The sequence below is a fragment of the Phodopus roborovskii genome, unplaced genomic scaffold (genome assembly GCF_943737965.1).
Source record: "Phodopus roborovskii unplaced genomic scaffold, PHOROB, whole genome shotgun sequence".
In the NCBI taxonomy this organism is placed as follows: Eukaryota; Metazoa; Chordata; class Mammalia; order Rodentia; family Cricetidae; genus Phodopus; species Phodopus roborovskii.
The window spans coordinates 16162826-16184270 of record NW_026125295.1 but is presented as its reverse complement, the minus strand read 5'-3'; the positions used below and the strand labels follow the sequence as shown (position 1 = coordinate 16184270).

The following is a 21445-nucleotide window of genomic DNA, read 5'->3' as shown; positions in this document are numbered from 1 at the left end:
TGGCGGGCTAGGCATTCCCACAGCAATCGTTAATCAAGAAAATGTGCCACACACTTGCCTACAGGCCAATCGGAAGGGGGCAGGTCACCGCTGAGGTCCCTTTTCCCAGGTGACCCTACCTTTTGTCAATTAAAAAAAAAGCTAAGGGGCATAGTTGTGTTGCACATACACTTGCATACATACATATATACATACCTCGGTTTATTTTCAGTTACTGAGTTAAAGAATGTGAATGTAGCTTTCATAGGAAGCCCTGTAGTTACTACCCAGTCAATGAAGTATTCTTTATATATAAACAATGAATATGACCATGTTTTTACATTTGGGACATCTTATGTTAATTTTTACTCCACCTGCTTTAAGTGCCACACACCCAACACACTCCCAGCCAGGAATAGGCTTTAGATATTCTTGTATGTCTTTTGCTTGCTACTCAAGCTACAAAACCTTTTTCTGATGTTTGTGTGTTTGTATTTTACATTATCTTTTATTATTTGGTTCATTTTCTTTCATGAAGTTATATTTATGCTTGTGGGTTTTTTGAAGCTTATAGAGTATTGATTCATTTTTAAGGCAAGTCTTTTTCTCTGTTTTAACTTGATTTTTTTCAATGTATTTTAAAAAAAATAGTTAAGTTTTGATTTTTATAGCAAGGTCTCATTGTGTAGTTCAGATTGGCCTTAACTCACTATCCTGCAGCCCAACACAGAATCTGGGATGATGATCATGTGTGTCACCACACATGGCTCAGGATGCTGATGATCATGTGTCTGTGCCACCACACATGGCTCAGGATGCTGATGTTGATCATGTGTGTCATCACACATGGCTCAGAATGCTGATGATCATGCATGTGTCATCACACACAGCTCAAGATGCTGATGATCATGTGTGTCATCACACATGGCTCAGGATGCTGATGATCATGCGTGTGTCAACACATACAGCTCAGGATGCTGATGATCATGTGTGTGCCACCACACATGGCTCAGGATGAAGCTGTAGCTAACTTGCAACCACACCTGATTTCCCTTGTTAGTTTTTACAGTACTGCTCACTTCTTAGTGATACTCGGTTTTTAGAAGTTTGCTTTAATATGTATTTTTGCCCTGCTTTTTATTTGTAGTACAAGGGGATTAATACCCTCTACACATTTGCATCCTCCCTTTGCTTAGTTGAATTCTTAATAATTGCACTGCCACAGTAAACCTTTACTTTGTGTCTTATGATTAAAATAAAGTGTTTTCAAATAGACTTATTCTAAAGGATCAGGATAACATTTACGTTATAATGCATGTGTTTTAATGACAGAGTCAGATCGTCACTCCAGAGGGCTCTGGTTTGATCACTTCCCTGCACTTGAGGCTATGGCAGCAGAAGTTACTTCAGTGACTAGACTCACTGTGCATTTTAACTTATTTTATGTTTAGATGTGACCTGTTATCTGCTCTGGAGTTTTAGATTTCCTTTCTTTCACTTGTCCTCAGTATTCTGCTTTCTTCCCAGTGTTATTTGTTGGAATCTGTGCCATTTCGTCCTTGTGTTATTCTTGAAACTGACTGTGGAGTGCATGTATGTACACGTGTGCGTGTGTACATGTTTGTGTGGGTCATCTCATGTGTGGCCACATGTTTGTATGTGTTCTTGTGGGTCATTTTACCTGTTTGTTTGTTTTGGTGTGTGTGTATATTTGTGTGGGTCATCTCATGTGTGGCTACATGTGTGTATGTGTTCTTGTGGGTCATTTTACATATCGTTTTGTATGTATGTGTGTGCATGTTTGTGTGGGTCATCTCGTGTGGTTGCATGTGTGTATATGTTCTTGTGGGTTATTCCACGTGTGGTTTTGTGTGGGCTTCAGGTCAGTGTCTGTTGTTTGTGGTCACTGTCCCCCTTACTGCTTTGAGACGAGGTCTCTCCGAAGCTGGAGCCCATCCAGTTGTGTAAGTGGTCAGCCAGTGAGCTCCATGGATTCCCCTACCTATTCCCGCCAGTGCTAGAGTTGTAGGCTAGAGGTCAAACCTGGGTGCCGCCTGGCTTCCACAACAGACACTTTACTAATTGAGCCACCTCTAGCCCCAGATGTCCCTGAAATAATTATGTCTGAATGGGTTGGAGGATTTTGTTAGCTGTTGTCGGTTTTCCTCCTTGAATCCTGAGGACTGCATGTGTAGTTTTGTGGATTCTCCACCTCCCGTTTATTTTGCTGGAGTTCTGTTTCCAGGAAACTTCTGAGGAAGAGCTATCTAAGAGGTAAACCTCTATAGTCCTTATTTTTGTTTTCTTACTATTGACCGTTTGGGGAGCCCTGTGTTTTCTTTATTGTGAGTTATGGGGTCCCCTAATTTCTAGATGATTGACTTTGGGGGATGTTTGTTTATTATACTGGGAGGAAGTTTGATTCTTCGTTGGTTCTATCAGTGGCTGGCTGTGCTCATTGTAACACACTGCTCAGTGGTGACATGCATTTTCAGGTGTTGAGTAACAGTAACACTGCCTTCCCTTTCAGGTGTTGCTGCCTATGTTGGCTGGCAGAGCTCCTCCATCCTCAAACCCCTGCTTCAGCAAGGCCTCAGTGATGCTGAGGAGTTTGTCATCGTGAAAGCTCTCAATGCCCTGACCTGCATGTGCCAACTAGGGCTGCTGCAGAAACCCCATGTCTATGAGTTCGCCAGTGATATTGGTAAGCGTCTGTTTTCCAGACTTAGAATGGGAAATACAAAAGAAAACACAGTATTTGTCTTTTTGGGTCTGTGTTACCTCACTCACGATTTTTTTTTTTTTTTTTTTTTTTTTTTCCTGGCTCCATCCGTTTCCATACCTGAAAACTTACATCATTTTCCTTAACAGCTGAATAATATTTCACTGTGTAAATGTACATATTCATTATCCATTCTTCAGTTGACAGATACCTAGGCTGTTTTCCAATTTCTGGCTCTTACAAATAGAATAGCAAGACCGTGGATGAACAAATGTCCCTGTAGTAGGATGTAGGGTCCTTTGGGTATGTGCCCAAGAGGAGGATGGCTGGTTCTTGAGGTAGATTGATCCCATACTTCTTGAGGAACTGCCACACTGATTTCCATAGGGGCCGTACCAGTTTGCACTCCCACCAGCAATGAATGAGTGTTCCTCTTTTCCCACATCCTCATCATTTGTTTTATTGATGTTGGCTATTTTGACTGAGGTAAGATTAAAATCTCAGAGTAGTTTTGGTTTCTATTCCCCCGATGGCTAAGGATGTTGAACTTTCTTTTAAGTGTTTCTCAGCCATTTGTGCTTGATCTTTTGAGAACTCTCTGTTTAGTTATGTTCTCCACTTCTAATTGGATTTTTTTGTTTTCTTGATGTCTGGTGTTTTAGTTCTTTAGATATTCTGTCAGATGAATAACTGGTGAAGATATTTTTCTGTCCTAATGCCTGCAGTGTACGTTGGTCCTTAAAGATAAACAGGCTTTTGGTGTTGTCATGTCTTTACATTTTGTTTTTTGTTGTTGTGGTTGTTGTTTGCTTTTTTATTCAGCTTCTTTGTCTTTTGATTGTAAAATTTAATCCATCTTTAAAAAGTATTTAATAAGAACGCATTAATGCTTTGTTATTGATTCTGAAGGTTTTGTAACCCTCGTATCATTCTTCATCTCTTGCATCTTCCTTTTTGATGATGGGTTTTTTTTTTTTTTTTTTTTTTTAGTGCTATGCTTTGAATCTTTAAAGTTGCATAAATTTAATTTTCACCTACATAGATCCCACACTTCAATTTTTTTTCTCCTGTATTTTACATTGTTTCCTTAGGCAAGTTATTAGCACTGACGTTCCAGGCTGACCTTGAGCTCATGGCCTTTTGCCTTGGCTTCTGCTCCCCCAGGACGGGCATGCCAGGCATGAGCCACCACACTGGTTTAGTGTAGCGACTGAGATGAGAACGGTGGTGGTGGTCTTGGTAGTGATCGCCGTGATTTTCTTGGAGGTGGTTTTAAGAAGTTATTCCTGTCTAGATAATTCTCAGTTCTCTGCTTGCCTCGTGCTTGACACCAGAGAATAGGAGCACATTAGAGAGAAAAGATTGAAGGCTGTGTTTTCTAAGAAATTCTTTCAGCTCAGGCTTAAGGCTTGGATGTACTTCGTTGGTTAATCACTGCTATATTAACGCTGTGTGTCAGTTAACCACAGAGTCTCAGGGCTCTAACTCAGGTGGTCAGACTAGGTGGGAGGAGCCTGTGCCTGTTGAGCTGTCTTGGGAGCCCTGAAGAGAGGGGCTTTGAATGGGTCTTTCGCTTTCATTTTCACATAAGCATCACCAGTATATGGTGACACTGTTATGTCATTGCTCTGTGGACTTCTGGCAAACAGCTCTGGGTATATCTTAGAGCCCATGCAACTATTGTGTTTTAGAAATTTGAATTTTATCCTAAATCATATTCACTGTCACTTTGATTAGTTGAAATAAGTGATTTAGGCTTAGTACCTAAAACTATTAAAAGGAAGGAAGACATTCTGTTTTCTGGGTTAATCTTACAGTTTGATGCTGAAGAATAGACGGGATGTGTTCTACCTGTCCATTCACTATGACAGGCAAAATTATGAGTTATGTGCTAGATTTGACCAAACTGCATTAAAAAGAATGTCAAATGCTTTTGCAATGCTATGGCTTTGAGTAGAAACACCCCCCCACCCCCGGTCTCTGCTGCTTGTGTGGTAGCTGCTGTCTTGAACCTATAGGGTGAAGTGGATCACCTCTGTGTTGTTGGGGATTTTTATGTCTCTGTCCTGGAGTTTTTAATTCAGCACTACAAATGAGTATACACTAAAACACATTCAACTCTGAAAAATAGAAATTTAGAAATTTTACAAAGGAGGTTAGTTTTGTGGTATGGCTGGTAAGTATGATAAGGAGGTAATATAACTTTTATTGAGTTTCTATTTCTATGTGCAAGAACTTTCTGGTAACACTGAGGCTTGATGTCTTTATCAAATTGTTGTGATGTAAGGGGTTGTATGACCTTATTAGTTTAGTTTTGTGAACCTGGTTTGGTCTGATGTTGTTTTTTTGTTCCCCTTTAGCTCCCTTCCTGTGCCACCCTAATCTGTGGATACGTTATGGCGCAGTGGGCTTTATCACAGTGGTAGCTCATCAAATAAGTACTGCCGACGTCTACTGCAAGCTGATGCCTTATCTTGACCCATATATTACCCAACCAGTGATACAGGTACACATGTTCCAGCTTGTGTCCAGTCCTTTCCAATTACATCTCTAGAGCCCTTCACATCAAAAGAGTCCTTAATATCATAGTGTATTTAAGTTTGTCTATAACATTTTCATATACCTTTCAAGCTAATAATGTTTATTTATCTATTTATTTTTAAAACAATCTCTTCTCATTTTATATACCAATCCCACTCCCTCCCCTCCTCCCATTCCCCCACCTTTCTGCCATCCTCCCCTCCCCCCATCCATGGGAAGTCAACAAAGTCTGGGACATCACTTTGAGGCAGGACCAAGGCCCTCCCCCATTATATCTAGGCTGAGCAAGGTATCCCTCCATAGGGAATGGGCTCCAAAAATTGAGCTAATAATGTTAGTAAACTGACTTCCTTTCTAGGTGAGACACTATCAGGAGGCTGTTATGTCACACACGGTGTGGAAAGCAGAGGTTCAGACTCCATTTTTTTTTTTTTTTTTTTTTTTTTTTTTTTTTTTTTTTTTTTAAGATTTATTGATTTTTTAAATATAATGTGTGTGGGAATATTACATGAATGTATGTTGTATACCACATGTGTGCCTGGTGCCCAGAGAGATCAAAAGAAGGTGTTAGATCCCATAAAACTGGAGTTATAGCCAGTTGTGAACCTCCATGTGGGTGCTGGGAATGGAACCCTGGTCTTCTGGAAGAGCAACCTGTGCTCTTCACCCTGAGCCATTACTCTAGCCCTTGACTAGTTACTCTATTTAATTTATTCCTTGTATTATCATTGATTTATATTTTTCAAAGCCAGGATTGAGAATTGAGGGGCTAATTATTCATGTCTTATAGGTCTTATCCTTCTTCATTTTAAAATGTAAACTTTTTTTAAAGTCTTAGTTGTGTGTTTATGTGTGTGTCCCAGTGTGCGTTTGTGCACATGAATGCACTGCTCTCGGGGCCAGAAAAAGGCCTTGGATCCCCTGGGCTAGAGTGCTAGGAACCCAGCTCAGGACCTCAGAAGAGCAAGAAGCATTGAGATTAGACAGTGGCACCCTTTAAGTTTCTGCCACAACAGTTAATTACATCCAAAGACCATTCTTTACATCTGGGGGAGGTGGCAAGAAGACTGAGGCAAAAGGATTGTGAGTTCGTGGCCAGCATGGTTACATAAAGAATTTAAGGTCAGTGTGAATTACATAGTAAGATCCTGTCTCATAAAGCCGGGAGCTGGGCCGTAGCTCAGCGGTGGAGCATTTGCCTACATGTTCAAGGACTTGGCTTCTGTCTCCCAACATTGACAGGAAAAAAAACAGAGTCTTTTGCTCACTGCTAGCAATATCCATAGCTATTGTATTATATATGCATTGGCCAGAAAGGTGTTTCTAGGCCACTAAGAGAAAAAAGTCTTGAACTCTGGAGAAACTATTTTGAAGAAGGGTTTGGGTCTGTTGGGGACATGTAGAAATTGAAGGGAAACCCTGTGCATTGGTTGCTTAGATCTCTGGCTTAAGCCTGTGAACCATGGGTAGCTTATAGGTCTGATCTCTGTGGATCTAGGGATGGCTTGCTCTGACTTTCTGAAACCTTTGCTTTTGGGTATTTTTTATTAGTCTTCTGTACAGTAGACACAGTTATGTACTCTAGTGCTAACTGCAGCCTTTAAAGTTGGCCAGTGTCCTATTTGTCGCCTAAAACCCCCATTGTTTTCTTAGAAAATAAATACTTTTGTTAACTTTACACAGGTCATGTGTACTGGGTTTGGAAGTAATTGCTCTAGGTTCCATAGTTTTAACTAATCATTTTTTTACATTTCTAATATAGATTGAAAGGAAGCTTGTCCTGCTCAGTGTTCTTAAAGAGCCCGTGTGTCGCTCTATATTTGATTATGCTCTGAGGTCCAAAGACATCACTAGCTTGTTCAGACATCTTCACATGCGTCAGAAGAAGCGAAATGGCTCTCTTCTTGACTGCCCTCCACCTGAGGACCCTGCCATAGCACAGCTTCTGAAGAAACTGCTCTCACAGGTGAGTCCCTTCTCCTACCTTCATGTTAACGGGTTTCACAACAGTGTTGAAACATCTATTTAGGTGTTAAAAATGTTCTTGATTAGGTTACATCATGACAAATGAAAATAAATTTGTCAACATCTTCTGTATTCTCTGTGGTATCTAAGCAAAGACAATAGAATTAGCCTAAAACACAGAGTTAGACTAAATTAGGAGCCATGGGAGACTATCAACTTTCTTTTGTGATTGCTAAGAGACTAGAAAGAGCCTTGGATTTAAGTACTATTTTTAGTTCAGTTCTGTACTTTACCAAAATATAATGAAGTTCAGCTAGAAGAAATATTTCAGAACACAGACTCGATAGGATCTGCCTCATCCCAGTCCAGATTCACACTTGTTACTGCATGCAAACAGCTACAGTAGTCTGGATGTACAGTGTCTTTTTGGTTGAATAAGCCAGCACTTTACTGTTGTTTTTAAGTCTGAATTTGGATCAGTTAACAAACCCCATAGAAACTAAAAACTTTCCAGTAAAACCCTTTTGCTCTATTTGGCATTGGAGGGCCTATTTTGAAATACTAAATTAGATTCATCTTTCTGTTTTATATGGAATGTGTGAGACCCAGAGTTAAAACTGAAATAAACATGCTTCTAAGTAGCCGGGCGTTGGTGACACACACCTTTAATCCATTCTGTTCACGTTTGTGTTCCCCGCTGTTTGCCCAAGTGCCTCCCTGACTGCCACTCGCTCAGTGCTAGCTCCCGTTGTTGGATGCACGTCAGTCAAAATCACTAGACTGTCTGACTTTGGTGCCTCTGAAAGGCAGTGTTTGGTATATCTGTCATTCTCATCACATTTGTCCGAGTGGAGAACAGAGGAACAAATTAGCCTATCTTAGGTAGTTGCTGTTGACAGCATCAGGAGGCTCACAAGCTCGAGGAGACTACACTTGCTGCCAGCAGAAGTGCAGTCAGGCCAGCATGTGAGCGCCCAGTAAAAAGCACAGAAACCACTAGGCTCCATTGTAAGACACCTGAAGAGTCTGCTGCTGCGTGTTCTTTCCGTGTTCTGTAACTGTCCTTAAAGCCAGTGCAAGCAACTTGTGTTATCTCTGTGCTGTAGGTAGAGATGCAGTGCAGTTCCCGGTGCTCTCGATGCTTTAAAGCTGACATCGTAACCTAAGCCCATTATTACTGTTCTGCTGCTGTGCTCCTACTCAGATTATAGAAACAAAGTCCAAGATGGCAAGCTTGTTTGATTTTGATAGGTGCATGAAGAAGCCTATGTGTAGCAGCTCCCTTCTCCATGTTTCCTCCTCTTCACTGGTTTTAGCCATTATTCTGTTTAGGTTACTAGCATCACTAAAAGAGGCTTGGATTCTGGGGACACTCTGGAGGTAGAGTCTGAGTTCTTGTTTGTAATGGCCAGGCTAAGAAGAATGAGAGCTATAGCCTCTCCCAGTGGGAGCTCTGAACTCCTTTGTCTTAGGGCTCAGCCCTTCTTTGCACAGTTTTGTACTTGAGGTGTTACTGGTAGAGGGGCTTCTCCAGAACAGCTGGTGCTGCTGTTGTGGGTCATATGTTCTGGGCTTGAGATAGAGGGCTTAAACATGCCTTTGGAACAGCAGTCATGTGGGGCTTGGGATCTCTCCAGCAGGGTGTATCATCAGGAGGTGACACATTCAGGGATGCTTTAGTTAGATCTCATCTATAAGAGCTCATTTACTAAGGGGCTGTAAAGGACACGGGATGATTCATTCCACCCTGATTTTAAAAAATACATTTTAAACTTTTGACTGGATTTTTCTGTTAGTACTTTTCGACTGGACTGTGCAGGGTAGATACAAGTGCAAAATTGAAGTGGCCTGAAAAGATGCATAATAACATTCAAGTTTTCCTCTGGCCCCTCAGTTGGCATCCATCTAACCTCTCTGTTAGTTGTGAATTGTATGTTGCTGATGCTGAATCCCTTTTCCTAGCATCGGACCTGGTCTGCTGACACTTGTAGTCAGTTTCATCCTTTCTAGCCTGGCTTTCATGCTTTGCAAGGACAGGTCCAGAGCATACCTCTTACAGCCCCTTTAGCCCCACCAACATGATGCTCTGTGGACATGCTCACACAACAGTCTGTGTTTCTAGAAGCTCTTCACCTTTGGCAGGTGTTCTGGGAAGTGTGTGGTCTGCTGCTTTGCTGTTGCACTTTCCCTGGCCTAGGTAGTCTCTGTATGCATGTGTAGTCTAATTTTCAGCCAAAGAATTAAGACCCCCCAGCCCTCCCCCCAGCCCTCCCCAGCCCTCCCCACCCTCCCCCAGCCCTCCCCACCCTTCCCCCCGCCCCACTCCTCCCCACCCCTCCCCCCAGCCCTCCTCTAATGTGCTCATTGTGTACAGCTGTCTTCTCCACTTTCCTCCCTTCTCCATTGACTTTTGTGAGCTTGGGTCTGTTGTCTACTGGGTTCCTTTTCCATGGCCATGGTCTAGAAGCTCCCCAGAAAGGACTCTGGACATTAAGAGAAGGACTCATGTCTGTCTTGGGGATTGTAAGCTGGGCCGCCTGTTTTCTCAGCCTGAGGTGTCATTTCCTATTTTTCAGTCCACCTCTAAGGTTGTTTAAAGTGGGAAGGTGACTCTCACCCCTGTTACTCCATCACACTGGCAGCAGAAGCCTGCCTCGTGTTAAATGCTGGATGAGTAAGTGCTGTGCCTATCAGGCCATCCACAGAAGCCTGCGCTGGGTTGAGTGCTGGATGAGTAATGCTCGTTCATCAGACTAGCAGTGCCAGCTGAGTACGGCTCTGTAACTTAGCCTTGGTTCTGACAAAGTCCTTCCTTCCTTCCTTCCTTCCTTCCTTCCTTCCTTCCTTTCTTTTTCGGGATTGTTTTGGTTATGCCTGGTCTTTACATTTCTTTATGAGTTCTCAGAAATCAGCTTGTCACTTCATAAAATGATACCAGCTTATTGGTGTGTTCATTGATGCTGCATTGAGCCTGTAGGAAGCAACTGAAGTCCAGCAGTGTTAAGTCTGCTGGCCATTAGGGTGTGGTGTATGTTCCCACTGTATGGTCATCTTATCGGCCTCAGTGATGTTGCATGGGTTATGTGGCAGTGCTTTTGTCCCTCATTCATTGTGAATATTTTGAGTGTTTGTTTAATTAGGTGTTTGTTTGTTTGTTTTTGAGTCAGGATGTTTTTATAGCCCAGGCTGGATTGAATTTAGTCTTTGGGCCTCAGCTTCCCGAGTGCGGGGATTACAAGGGCAAGCCTTCATTATTGTTCACCCAATAAATTTCTGCTTTTGAAATTAACCCAAAATCCACGATTTAATTTGGTTTTAGGGCATGACTGAAGAAGAGGAAGATAAACTTCTGGCACTGAAGGACTTCATGATGAAGTCAAATAGAGCAAAAGCTAATGCGGTAGACCAGAGCCATCTCCATGACAGCAGCCAGAAAGGTGTCATCGACTTGGCAGCCTTAGGCATCACTGGGAGACAAGTTGATCTTGTTAAAACCAAACAAGAACCAGATGAGAAGCGGGGTTAGTACATCAGTGTGCTTATTTTGTTGTTATTAATATAAGGCTGGAATTAGTTAATAAAGAATAAATGCACAGACACACACCTGTTTCCCAGATAGAGAACCTTGAGGTACAGTGTCTCAGTTACTTAGTAAGTAGATACAGGAGAATCACAGTTGAAAGCCCAGATCACAGCTCTGTCAATGAAGGCCAGTCTCCAGAGCTCTCCACCTCTAAGACCACGATGCCCCTTGAGGAAGGGCTGATTCAAGCCATTTTCTAATCCTTTCATGGCTAACTCAAGGCCAGCCTCTGTAAAGTCAGATACAAGTTTCTAGAGCATTAGTAGGCAGTGCCTGATGAATTTAAAATAAACAAAGAAATAAAGTGTAGAGGCCAAAGAATTTTTAGTCATTTGCTAACTTGATATTTGGAACTGCCATCTCCTGTGACACCGACATCAGTTGTATGAGGCTCATATGATCTTGCGCATACCATTTCTGCAGGTATGGATAACTGTTAAGTATATGCCTTTGAACACCCCCCCCCGCCCTGGTTCCTATATCATATTTTAGGGCAGCAAATTATATTGACGTAAGCTTTGGGATAATGTGTTTGCAACTTAATTACTAATGGCTTACATGGATTATATATAAAACACCTACATAGATCAGTAAGAAAAAAAATCAAGCACTCCAAAGGAAATAGGTGAAGTAGTTAAGCAAATAATTGGCAGAACAGAATGTTATACATGAAATGTAAATAATTAAATAAATGCAAATTAAAATGTCCATTTTCCACCTGGATCAATATGGACAATTCCTAGTGTTGGCAAAAAATTGTAGGTGAATAAACATTTCTATATGCTGGGGTTATAAGTTGAACATATCTATGTCTATATACGTGCCTACAGGGACATAGAGCTGAATAGAATGGAACCCAAGGGACACAGGAAGTAAGGTCCATTGTGCTCTCTTATAAACAGACAATCAAATCACATTGGTTTTACCTTCAGACTAACTATTCCAAATATATTTTCATAGCTAGAAAGCACGTAAAACAAGACTCCAATGTAAATGAAGAATGGAAAAGCATGTTTGGGTCACTGGAACCACCGAACATACCACAGGCCCTGCCTAAAACCAGTGACCACGAGGTGGTTCAGACTGGGAAGCCATCTCGCTCTGAGTCCTCTGCTGCTATTTGTGTCCCTTTGTCAACTTCTCCACAGGTACTGCCATATGGACAATAGTCATCCTTATGTCTGGGTTTGGTTGTGCTGTTTTATATGTTGAAAGGCTGTGTACTGTGGAGAGATCAAGTTTTTGTTTGTCTAAGATCAGTTTGCTTTAGTTTTATAGCCAAGGGAAACCCAGTTCCTTAAGCACAGAGAAGGCCACTCATTTGAGACACTTGCCACTAAAGCAAACTGAAATAGGGCTAAAGACTGAGCTGAGATCATAATTAGGCGACAGAGAACATTTTAAAACTTAAATCTTTTCATTCTTCCGTCAGCGTTTGTAACTTAAGACAACAACCCCAACCAGTCATGCTTTAATTAGAAGAAGCTGACTCAGACCAGTTGAAATTCACTTGTTTTTTACACCTGAGTTAATAGTGTTTTTTTTTTTTTTTTAAAGCAACAGAAGCTGGTGTAAGGTATGGATGCAACATGGGAACATTTTTATATTAAATATACCTTGCTATGACACAGAGATCTATACCATGTTTTTCAGATTTCTGAAGTAGCACACATCCCCAGTAAGAAGCCAGTGATTCAGGTTTTAAGTAGCACAGTCCTGCCGTCCACTTACCAGATCCGGATCACCACTTGCAAGACTGAACTTCAGCAGCTCATCCAGCAGAAGCGTGAGCAGTGCAATGCAGAGCGCATAGCCAAGCAGATGATGGAGAATGCCGAGTGGGAAAGCAAGCCACCTCCACCCGGTGAGGATCCCGAGTCCCTGCCTGGAATCCAAGCCTGGGGTCAAATTAAGCATCCCTGATCCAAAAAGCCAAAATCCTCAGCTTAAAAGTTTTGGAGTTTTAGCATTTCTGATGACAGGCTTTGGTTAGGGAGGCACATGACAACCTCTGACATCTGAAACACTTGTGCTCCAGAGAGTCTTGGAAAGGGCTCCTGAGCCTGCCCCAGGTAGCATGTACTTTGATAGACAGAGGTGTGAGAACAACTCAGTTGAAAAGCCTAGAGCAAAAAACAATAGGTAAGAAGCCTTAAGTCATTATGTGCCTGACTTAGGATCTTTAGCTGTGATTGCCACTCCACATTCAGGCCAGTCACTTAATTTAGCCTGTCTGTGCTTCATTTTTCCTGGCTGGTGCCAGGTCATGCCTCTCCCCACTTTCATGTTGCCTCTTTGTGAATGTCAGGCTTCTAGGGATAAACCCCTGCTTTTAATTATTGTACTGTTTACCCTCTGGTTAATATTATTACTAAAGAAAAGCTAGGACATCCAGAAAATATGGAGATTGTTGGAAAAAAACCGATAATTTATAATGCCAGCATTTTACTAATTACCAACATTAAGAATTCACCAAAATGTTCTAAAGAGATGGCTCTGCAGTTAAGAACACTGGCTACTCCTGCATAGGGCCTGGGTTTGATTCCCAACACCCACATGGTGGCTTACAACCATAACTTCAGTTCCAGGGGATCCAACTCACTATCTGGCCTCCTTCGGCACCAGGCATATATGTGGTACACGGACATGCAGCTAAAACACCCATGCATTATCTTTAAAATAACTTGGTAAAACGGTTCCTGTATTCTGAGAGGGCTGAATAGAAATGGAGAGTATGTTGGGATGGGAATGTGGTCTTAGCAGCCTGTTTTGTGCCATGTGGCATGTTGCTCTTTGGGATGGTGGGGTTGAGACAGGGTTTCTCTGTGTAGCTTTGTAGACCAGACCAGCCTCGAACTTACAGAAATCCACCTGCTTCTGCCTTCTGAGCACTGGGATTAAAGGTGTGTGCCACTGCTATATATAAATTTTAAAGACAGTTATGTGCTTGGAACTATGCTGGGCACTGAAGTCATTGATGAGACATAATTTTTGATAGTTTGTAACTTTGGGGAAATTAATTATACATAAAAATATGCATAATAAAATGCAGAAAATTATAGTTGCCATTTACAGAGTACTAGGAAGTCCTTGTAGGTTCTGAGGCTGTAACTTCTAATTCTAGTGTGTTTACACCATAGAAGAGATTGCAGACAAAGAAGAGAGTAACAATCTTGGCATTTTGCCTTTTTTGTTCCTTTTGTTTTGATACAGGTCTAAATAGTCCTGGCATGTCTGCCTGACATCTGGGTGGTCATGTGGGCTGGGGAGTGTTGGACCCACACATGTTGTTTATGTGCATACCCACCCCTTTGGGTTAAGTGGAATATCCCCATATTATAGTTGAAAAGATAAAAACTCAGGGAAGTTCACCAATAGCCTGGGTGACTCTAGTGTCCCAAGCTGGGGTTTTATAATGTTCTTCCTCAGAGAGTGGCCTGGAAGCTGTTTGTCTAGGCTAGGCTAGCCATACCCCATACTGCTAAGTCAGCAGTGTTTGTCCGAGGGGTAAGTGATTTCTGTGTCTCTCAAACCCTGAAAAAGGGCCCTGAGGCAGAGTCTTTCCAAAGCTGTTTGAGCAGTACTTAATCCGCCTTGGTCTCTTAGTAATATGTCATAGTCCAGTAGACCCCTCTGGGTAGGCTAGCTGTGGGACCTTTTAATTGATTGGTTCTTATGATTGCTCTGAAGTTAGCTGTTGGTAATTGTAGCTAGAGGGTAGTAAGTGATCATGTCTCTCAACCATGGTTTAAGATACACTGTTGTTGCTTTTTCTCATGGTTTATACACTGTTGCTTTTTCCTCACTATTTAAGATACACTGTTGCTTTTCCTCACCGTTTAAGATACACTGTTGCTTTTCCTCACGGTTTAAGATACACTGTTGCTTTTCCTCACGGTTTAAGATACACTGTTACTTTTCCCTCACTATTTAAGATACACTGTTGCTTTTCCTCGCTGTTTAAGATACACTGTTGCTTTTCCTCACGGTTTAAGATACACTGTTACTTTTCCCTCACTATTTAAGATACACTGTTGCTTTTCCTCGCTGTTTAAGATACACTGTTGCTTTTTCTCAGGGTGGCGTCCTAAAGGGCTACTAGTTGCACATCTTCATGAACACAAATCTGCTGTAAACCGAATTAGGGTCTCTGATGAACACTTACTTTTTGCAACATGTTCAAATGACGGCACAGTGAAAATCTGGAACAGTCAGAAGATGGAGGGGAAGACCACCACAACAAGGTAATACGTCGTGTTGCATGATGGGGTTAGCTGTGTGAGCTAAATCAGCAGTACTTACGGAGTTCTTTATCTGCATCAGAGCTCTTAGGAGCAAGGGATTTGTAGGGCTGTGTGGACCAAAGTCCCATGCCACTGGCCATCTGGCAAGTGAGACAAAGGAATGGGGGAATGTTGTGGGGCTGGAATTTTCAGTACACTGTCCAGAGACTACCTGGCACAGAAAAATGAGTTGGAGAATTGGAAGAAGGAGAAAGAACCTTGTGGGTATGTTGAATGTTCTGGGAGGAGGAAACAGGGATTTTAGAGGCCCAGGTTGGGGGTGAGGGCCTAGTCAGTCATTACTGACAGAAAGTTTTGTGTAACTTGAGTAGAGAAAGCGAGAAGAGAGAGGAGTAGTGTTTTGACTCAAGAGGTTTTTTGAGTGAGAGGGGCCATCAGAAGGTTGTGAACAGAGGAGAGTCGTGGTCACAGATGTCAGGAATGGCTCTGGCTATGTGTTGAGGGTAGGATGAAAAGGATAGGGCCATAGCAGTCGGAGGAATGGTCACTGTGATGCAAGGAGGAGATATGTGGTATAGACCGTGGGAGGGGCCAGATTCTGTATCTGTTTTGATGACTCAGCAACCTGATTTACCGAATACATTAAAGGGGTTTGAACAGAAGTAATAATACAATGGACTGCACAGCTGCATCAGGAAAACAAGACCCCACTGCCCTGGAACCTGGTTTTTAGGACCAGCGCCTTTGAGACTTTCAATGCCCAGGGTATGACTTTGATAAAGGTGACTATCATAATAAGGACTTTAGATCTGGTCAGCATGATACATATGTCTCCCACCCCACCCCCTTGAGGTTTTCCAATCCTCCTCTGCCTCTGCTCAGTCTTTGTGTCTCTCTCATTTAATTCTGCCATTTTCCTGTTTGCTCTTTGCCTAATTGGTTCTGCTAGAAGAGCTACCATAAATGAGAATGAATCTCATCTACATTGAAAGAATGTGGGGAACTTTCTGCTTCTTTTCTTGTTATTAGTTCATTGAGCATAATTAACTAAAATGCTATCAAACCAAATATCCTTGACAACTAAAGTAACTTAAAAGCCCACTTATTATTTACCAGCCCAGTAAGCTAGGGGGTTAGCTGTGTATTTGTTTAAAGAGCTCTGTAATTTTACATTATACCTATTATTTCTATGTTTATTCTCTCAGCTTTACATTGAGTAGAATATAAATGAAAAGTCAATAAAAGAACCATTCATGTGTGTAGCAATTTTATTTTTGTTTTGTATAGATTTTTTTATTTATTTTACATTTGAACTGCAGCCTCCCCTCCCTCTTCTCCTCCCATCCTGTCTCCTCCATGCCTCCCATCCACCCCTCCTTAGCAATCACTCAAAAAGGGGTAGGCCTCCTGTGGGCTTTAGCAAATCATGGCATACCAGGCTGCCATAAGACCAAGCACATCCCCCTGTACGCAGACTGGGCAAGGCAATCAAGTGTGAGGAATGGGTTCCTAAGAGCCAGTCAAAGCACAGGGGACAGCCCCTGTTCCCATTGCCAGGAGTTCTACATGTAGATCAAGCTACACAACTGTCACATATATGCAGAGGACCTATGTTGGTCCCATGTGTACTCCCTTGTTGGTTCAGACTCTGAGTTCCCATGAGCCGGCTAGTGATGTCTGTGGGTTTTTCTGTGATGTTCCTGACTCCTCCCCGCTGTTTCCCACATTCCTTCCTCCCTCTCCTCATCAGAACTCTGAGCACAGCCCAGTGTTTGGCTGTAGGTCTCTGAATCTGCCTCCACCAGTCACTGGATGAAGGCTCTCCATCAGTGGGGTAGTCACCAATCCAGTCACAGGGCACAGCCAGTTCAGGCTGTGCATCCACTGCTGCCAGGAGTCTTAGCTGGGGACATCTGTGTGGACTTGTGGGAGTTTGCCTTGAGTCAGGCTTCTATTTGACGCCATAAAGCCCCCAGTCTAGTCATCTCTCAGCACTATCCTCCTCTACCCATCCCTCAACCCCATCTCTCAAATTCCCATGCCCACATGCCCCCAGTCCAACCAGGAGATCTCTTTCCCTTCCTAGGGAGATCCATGTGTCCCCTCTTGGGTCCTTCTTGTTACCTAGCCTCTCTGGGTCTGAGGATTATAGCATGGTTATCCTTTAGAGTTAATATCCACTTATGGGTGAGTATGTACTTTATATGTTTCTGAGTCTGGGTTACCTCACTCAGAATGATTTTTTTCTAATTCCACCCATTTGCCTTCAAATTTCATGATGTCATTGTTTTTAACAGCTGACTCTATTGTATATATGTACCACATTTTATTTATCCTTCAGTTGATAGGCATCTAGGTTGTTTCCAGGTTATGGATATTACAAATAAAGCTGCTATAAACATAGTTGAGCAAGTGACCTTGTGGTATGATTCAGCATCTTTTGTTTGGGTAAATGCCCAAGAGCGGTATTGATTGCCAGTTTTCTGAGAAACCGCTATTCTGATTTCTAGAGTAGATTTACAAGTTTGCTCTCCCACCAGCAATGGAGGACTGTTCCCCTTACTCCACATCCACTCTAGCATAAGCTGTCATCGGTGTTTTTGCTCTTGGCCATTCTGGTAGCTGTAAGGTGGAATCTTAGTGTCGTTTTGATTTGCATTTTTCTGATGGCTATGGATGATGAACATTTCTTGGCTATTTGAGATTCTTCTGTTAAGAATTCTCTGTTTAGGTCAGTACCCCTTTTTTAATTGGATTATTTGTTTTTTTGGTGTCTAGTTTCTTGAGTTCTTTATATATTTTAGAGATCAGTCCTCTGTCAGATGTGGGGTTGGTGAAGATCTTTTCTGATTCTGTAGGCTGCCATTTTGTCCTTTTGTCAGTGTCTTTTGCATTACAGAAAATTTTCAGTTTCATGAGGTCCCATTTATTAATTGTTGATTTTAGTGTCTATACTACTGGTGTTCCATTCAGGAAGTTGTCTGCTGTGCAAATGCATACAAGGTGGGTCCCACTTTTTCTTCTGTGTAACTGGATTTATGTTGAGCTCTTTGATCCACTTGGACATGAGTTTTGTGCAGGATGATCGACCTGAATCTCTTTGCAATCTTCTACATGCTAACATCCAAGTTATGTCAGCACCATTTGTTGAAGGTGCTGTCTTCCTCCATTGTATAGATTTTTTTTTTTTTTTTTTTAGTCAACATTTTATTGTGGAAATTTCAAACCTCCAAGCAAGTTGTTTTTATCCTCAGCAATACTCACCCTTGGCATATATTAATATACTTCACAACAATAGTTGACCAGAAAGAGAGAGAATATAATGTTAAAACAGAGATGTGTCTTTAAATTAAGATGCTATTATTTAGTGTTTAAAAAGATGTTAATTGTATTTCTCAGTAACCTCAAAGCTTGGAAACTTTTACTAGGACTCAAAACCAAAGAAATTAAAATGCTATTCTAAAAAATAATTAATAAAAAAGGCAGCAGTCGAGAAAGCCTAAGTAAGAACAGGAATAAATGCAAAAATGTCAGAATTATGCCATCCCTGTTAGTAACCACAGTGACTAATCAGGAGGCAAAAGAGGCAGAAAGAAGCATGTAGTTGGGGCCACAGAAAAAGACATATTGAATTTAAAGGCATGAACAAGTCAAAGGGCTCAGAAAGATAAACCACACACACCCCCAGGGAGTGCTGAGAAAGATAAACCCTCAGAGAAACTGCTCCTGGGACACAGACATTCTACAGTGTGAAAGCTCAGTCCATCACGAAGGGGTGCCAGTTACAAACCAGGCACCTGACAGTATGTGAAGCAAAAAGTGACAGTTTAGCCCTAACAGCAGCAACTTTAATATCCCATTTTCTGTGTGGTTAGAAGCGGGTGTTGTAAAAGTGACAGAGACATAGAGGTCTGAACAATGCTGCCCGGCGATCACCTCTGACAGAGAACTCTACAGCACTGGAATACGATTTCCTCTGAGGTGGACACGGAGTGTTTTCCACACCCTCCCGTGTGTTAGTCCATAAAAGAGGGGTCAATAAATATAAAAGTCCTGAATGTTCTCCAAGTATAGTGGAATGAAACCGGGTATTGGCAATAGAGAAGAATTTGAGAAATTCACGTGTATGGAGATGAAGTAACAGATGACTGATAGCTAGTGGTTCAGGGAAAATCCTTAGAAATTAATGAAAACGAAGACACAGCACACCACCACTAAAGGAGTGTTGAGGAGATGTATACCTGTAAATATTAATCTGGATTTTGTTTTTTGAAAAGATCTCAAATCAGCAGTTTAGCTGTAACAAACTAACAAAAGGAAGAGCAGATTTACCCAAGGGAAATGGGAGGTAAAAGACTAAAAAGGAAAAAATGAGACAGAGAATAGAAAAACATAAGAATAAAAGTAAAAGCAGAAAGTTGATTCTTTGATTAGCAAAATTGGAAATTTTTTAGGAGAGTAACCATTTTGTTTTAAAGAAATTAAAATAGACTTGTTACTCATCAGAATTTTAAAAGAGGGATATTATGGTCAGAAATTTTAAAAAGACTACTATGAACAGTTATATGCCAAACATTAGGATGAAATGGGCAAATTCATAGAAAGATATAGCTACCTAAAGTGATTGAAGATGACGTAGAACACATAAACAACATAAAATTAAGACATCCAGTTAGTAAAAGTCTTCTCACAAAGAAAGACCCAGGCTGGGGGTCGTGTGAACTCTACTCAACATTTACAGATTTGTAACCCATCTTTAGAAGGGCTCCCAAGAAGTAAGGGGACACTTCTGAACTTAGCCTGTGAGCAGGCATTCCCTTGACACTGTAGCCAGGGCACATCACCTGGGACCTGCAGACTTGGGCCACAGTCAGCACACTGAAAACTGACTGTAGCCTGAAAGGGCTACACACCATGAGCAAGAACAGCTCGTCCCAGGGGTGCAAGGCTAGTTCAGCGTGCGGAGATCAGCATATGGAACATGAGAATAGAGGGTAGAAACCACACAGTGATCTCTACAGACCCCAGGAATGCATTTGACAAAGTCCAGCTCAGTAAATTAGTAATGGAGAAATAACCAAAGCTACTGCCACAAGCCACAGTTGGCACTGTACTTATGTGAGGAGTGCAGGCCCTAGATGAGGAAAAAGAGAAGAATGGGTATCTTTGCCAATTCCACTGAGCAGTGCATTGGAGGGTCGAGCCGTGGTATCTGGGTAAGGAATACGGGTGTGCATGTGTGCGCGCGTGCGCGCCCACAGTATGCAATATATATATATATATATATATATATATATATATGTATATGTATATGTATATGTATGTATATGTATATATTACATACACACACACACACAAATAGGAAAAGAGAAGTAAAACTTTTTCTGTTAGCAGTCAGCATGTGTAGTGAGGGTGTTGTCGTGCTACAGGTGCAGCGGAGTGGCTCTCTTACTACAAGCATGAATCTAGTACATGGGAAAAAAAAACCATTAAATGAGAAACTAGAATGCTAGATCTTTATCCAAAGATCAATTTCATTTTCCTACACTAAGTAGTTAATTGACTACTTTGAATGTACTCTATAGTACAGTAAAGCTGTTCCTGAGAAAAAGCGAACCAGAGAGGAATGAGAGATAAAAATATCAAATGATCTGTCTTTGTTTAACAGTAAGTGTGAAAATATAACAGCTATGGGGAGTGACGGGTTAAAGTGGTGCTGATGGGATACTCAAAGTATGGCCGCAAGCAAGCAAGGACGGACGGGGACAGCTTGAGTGGTGGTCGTGGGGGGTGGGGCTGAACATTGTGGTGAGAGTCTGCATGTGTCTGATCCCGAGAGCTAAGGTACTCGAGGAACCGAGGCACAGATCATGACAGATGTCATACAGGTAGCTGGTGACAGAATTTTGCTTCCCAACTGTGACAGTCTGTGTGTTCAGGGCTGTAGAAGAACTGAAGGATATGGGATTGAAAGTGTTGCATAAGTTGGAGAATTGGTTGGGAACTTGGGGGGCAAAGGACAAGTTGGAGAATTGGTTGGGAACTTGGGGGCAAAGGCAGTCTTTATAATAGGACAGAAGTGCTGGAGACGGACATTTGAAGAAAAGGAGGTTTGTGCATTGACTCTTAGAGATGATGATGATATAATGGACCCAGAGTAACGACTTTGTTAATTGTCAATTAGTGTTAGCGATAAGGCTAAGGCTTTTTCAGACATGGTTAACTTACATTTCTTTTGCTCAGGTCTATTCTTACATACAGCCGAATTGGAGGACGAGTCAAGACCCTGACATTTTGCCAGGGCTCCCACTACTTGGCCATAGCATCTGATAATGGTGCTGTCCAGCTTCTTGGAATTGAGACTTCGAAGTTACCCAAGTCTCCTAAAATCCACCCTCTACAAAGCAGGTA

The 21445-nt window shown here is 41.8% G+C and overlaps 1 protein-coding gene across 1 annotated transcript in view; it reads left to right on the top strand.

Annotated features, from left to right (window-relative positions):
• The window catches only part of Pik3r4 (phosphoinositide-3-kinase regulatory subunit 4), a 48659-nt gene that overhangs the window by 14185 nt on the left and 13029 nt on the right, over positions 1-21445 (top strand). The window contains exons 6-13 of the mRNA XM_051205724.1: positions 2510-2683; positions 5062-5207; positions 7005-7208; positions 10527-10728; positions 11751-11938; positions 12444-12654; positions 14869-15034; positions 21278-21442. Of these exons, the coding sequence (XP_051061681.1) occupies positions 2510-2683; positions 5062-5207; positions 7005-7208; positions 10527-10728; positions 11751-11938; positions 12444-12654; positions 14869-15034; positions 21278-21442 (1456 nt within the window). The remainder of the gene's footprint in view (positions 1-2509; positions 2684-5061; positions 5208-7004; positions 7209-10526; positions 10729-11750; positions 11939-12443; positions 12655-14868; positions 15035-21277; positions 21443-21445) is intronic.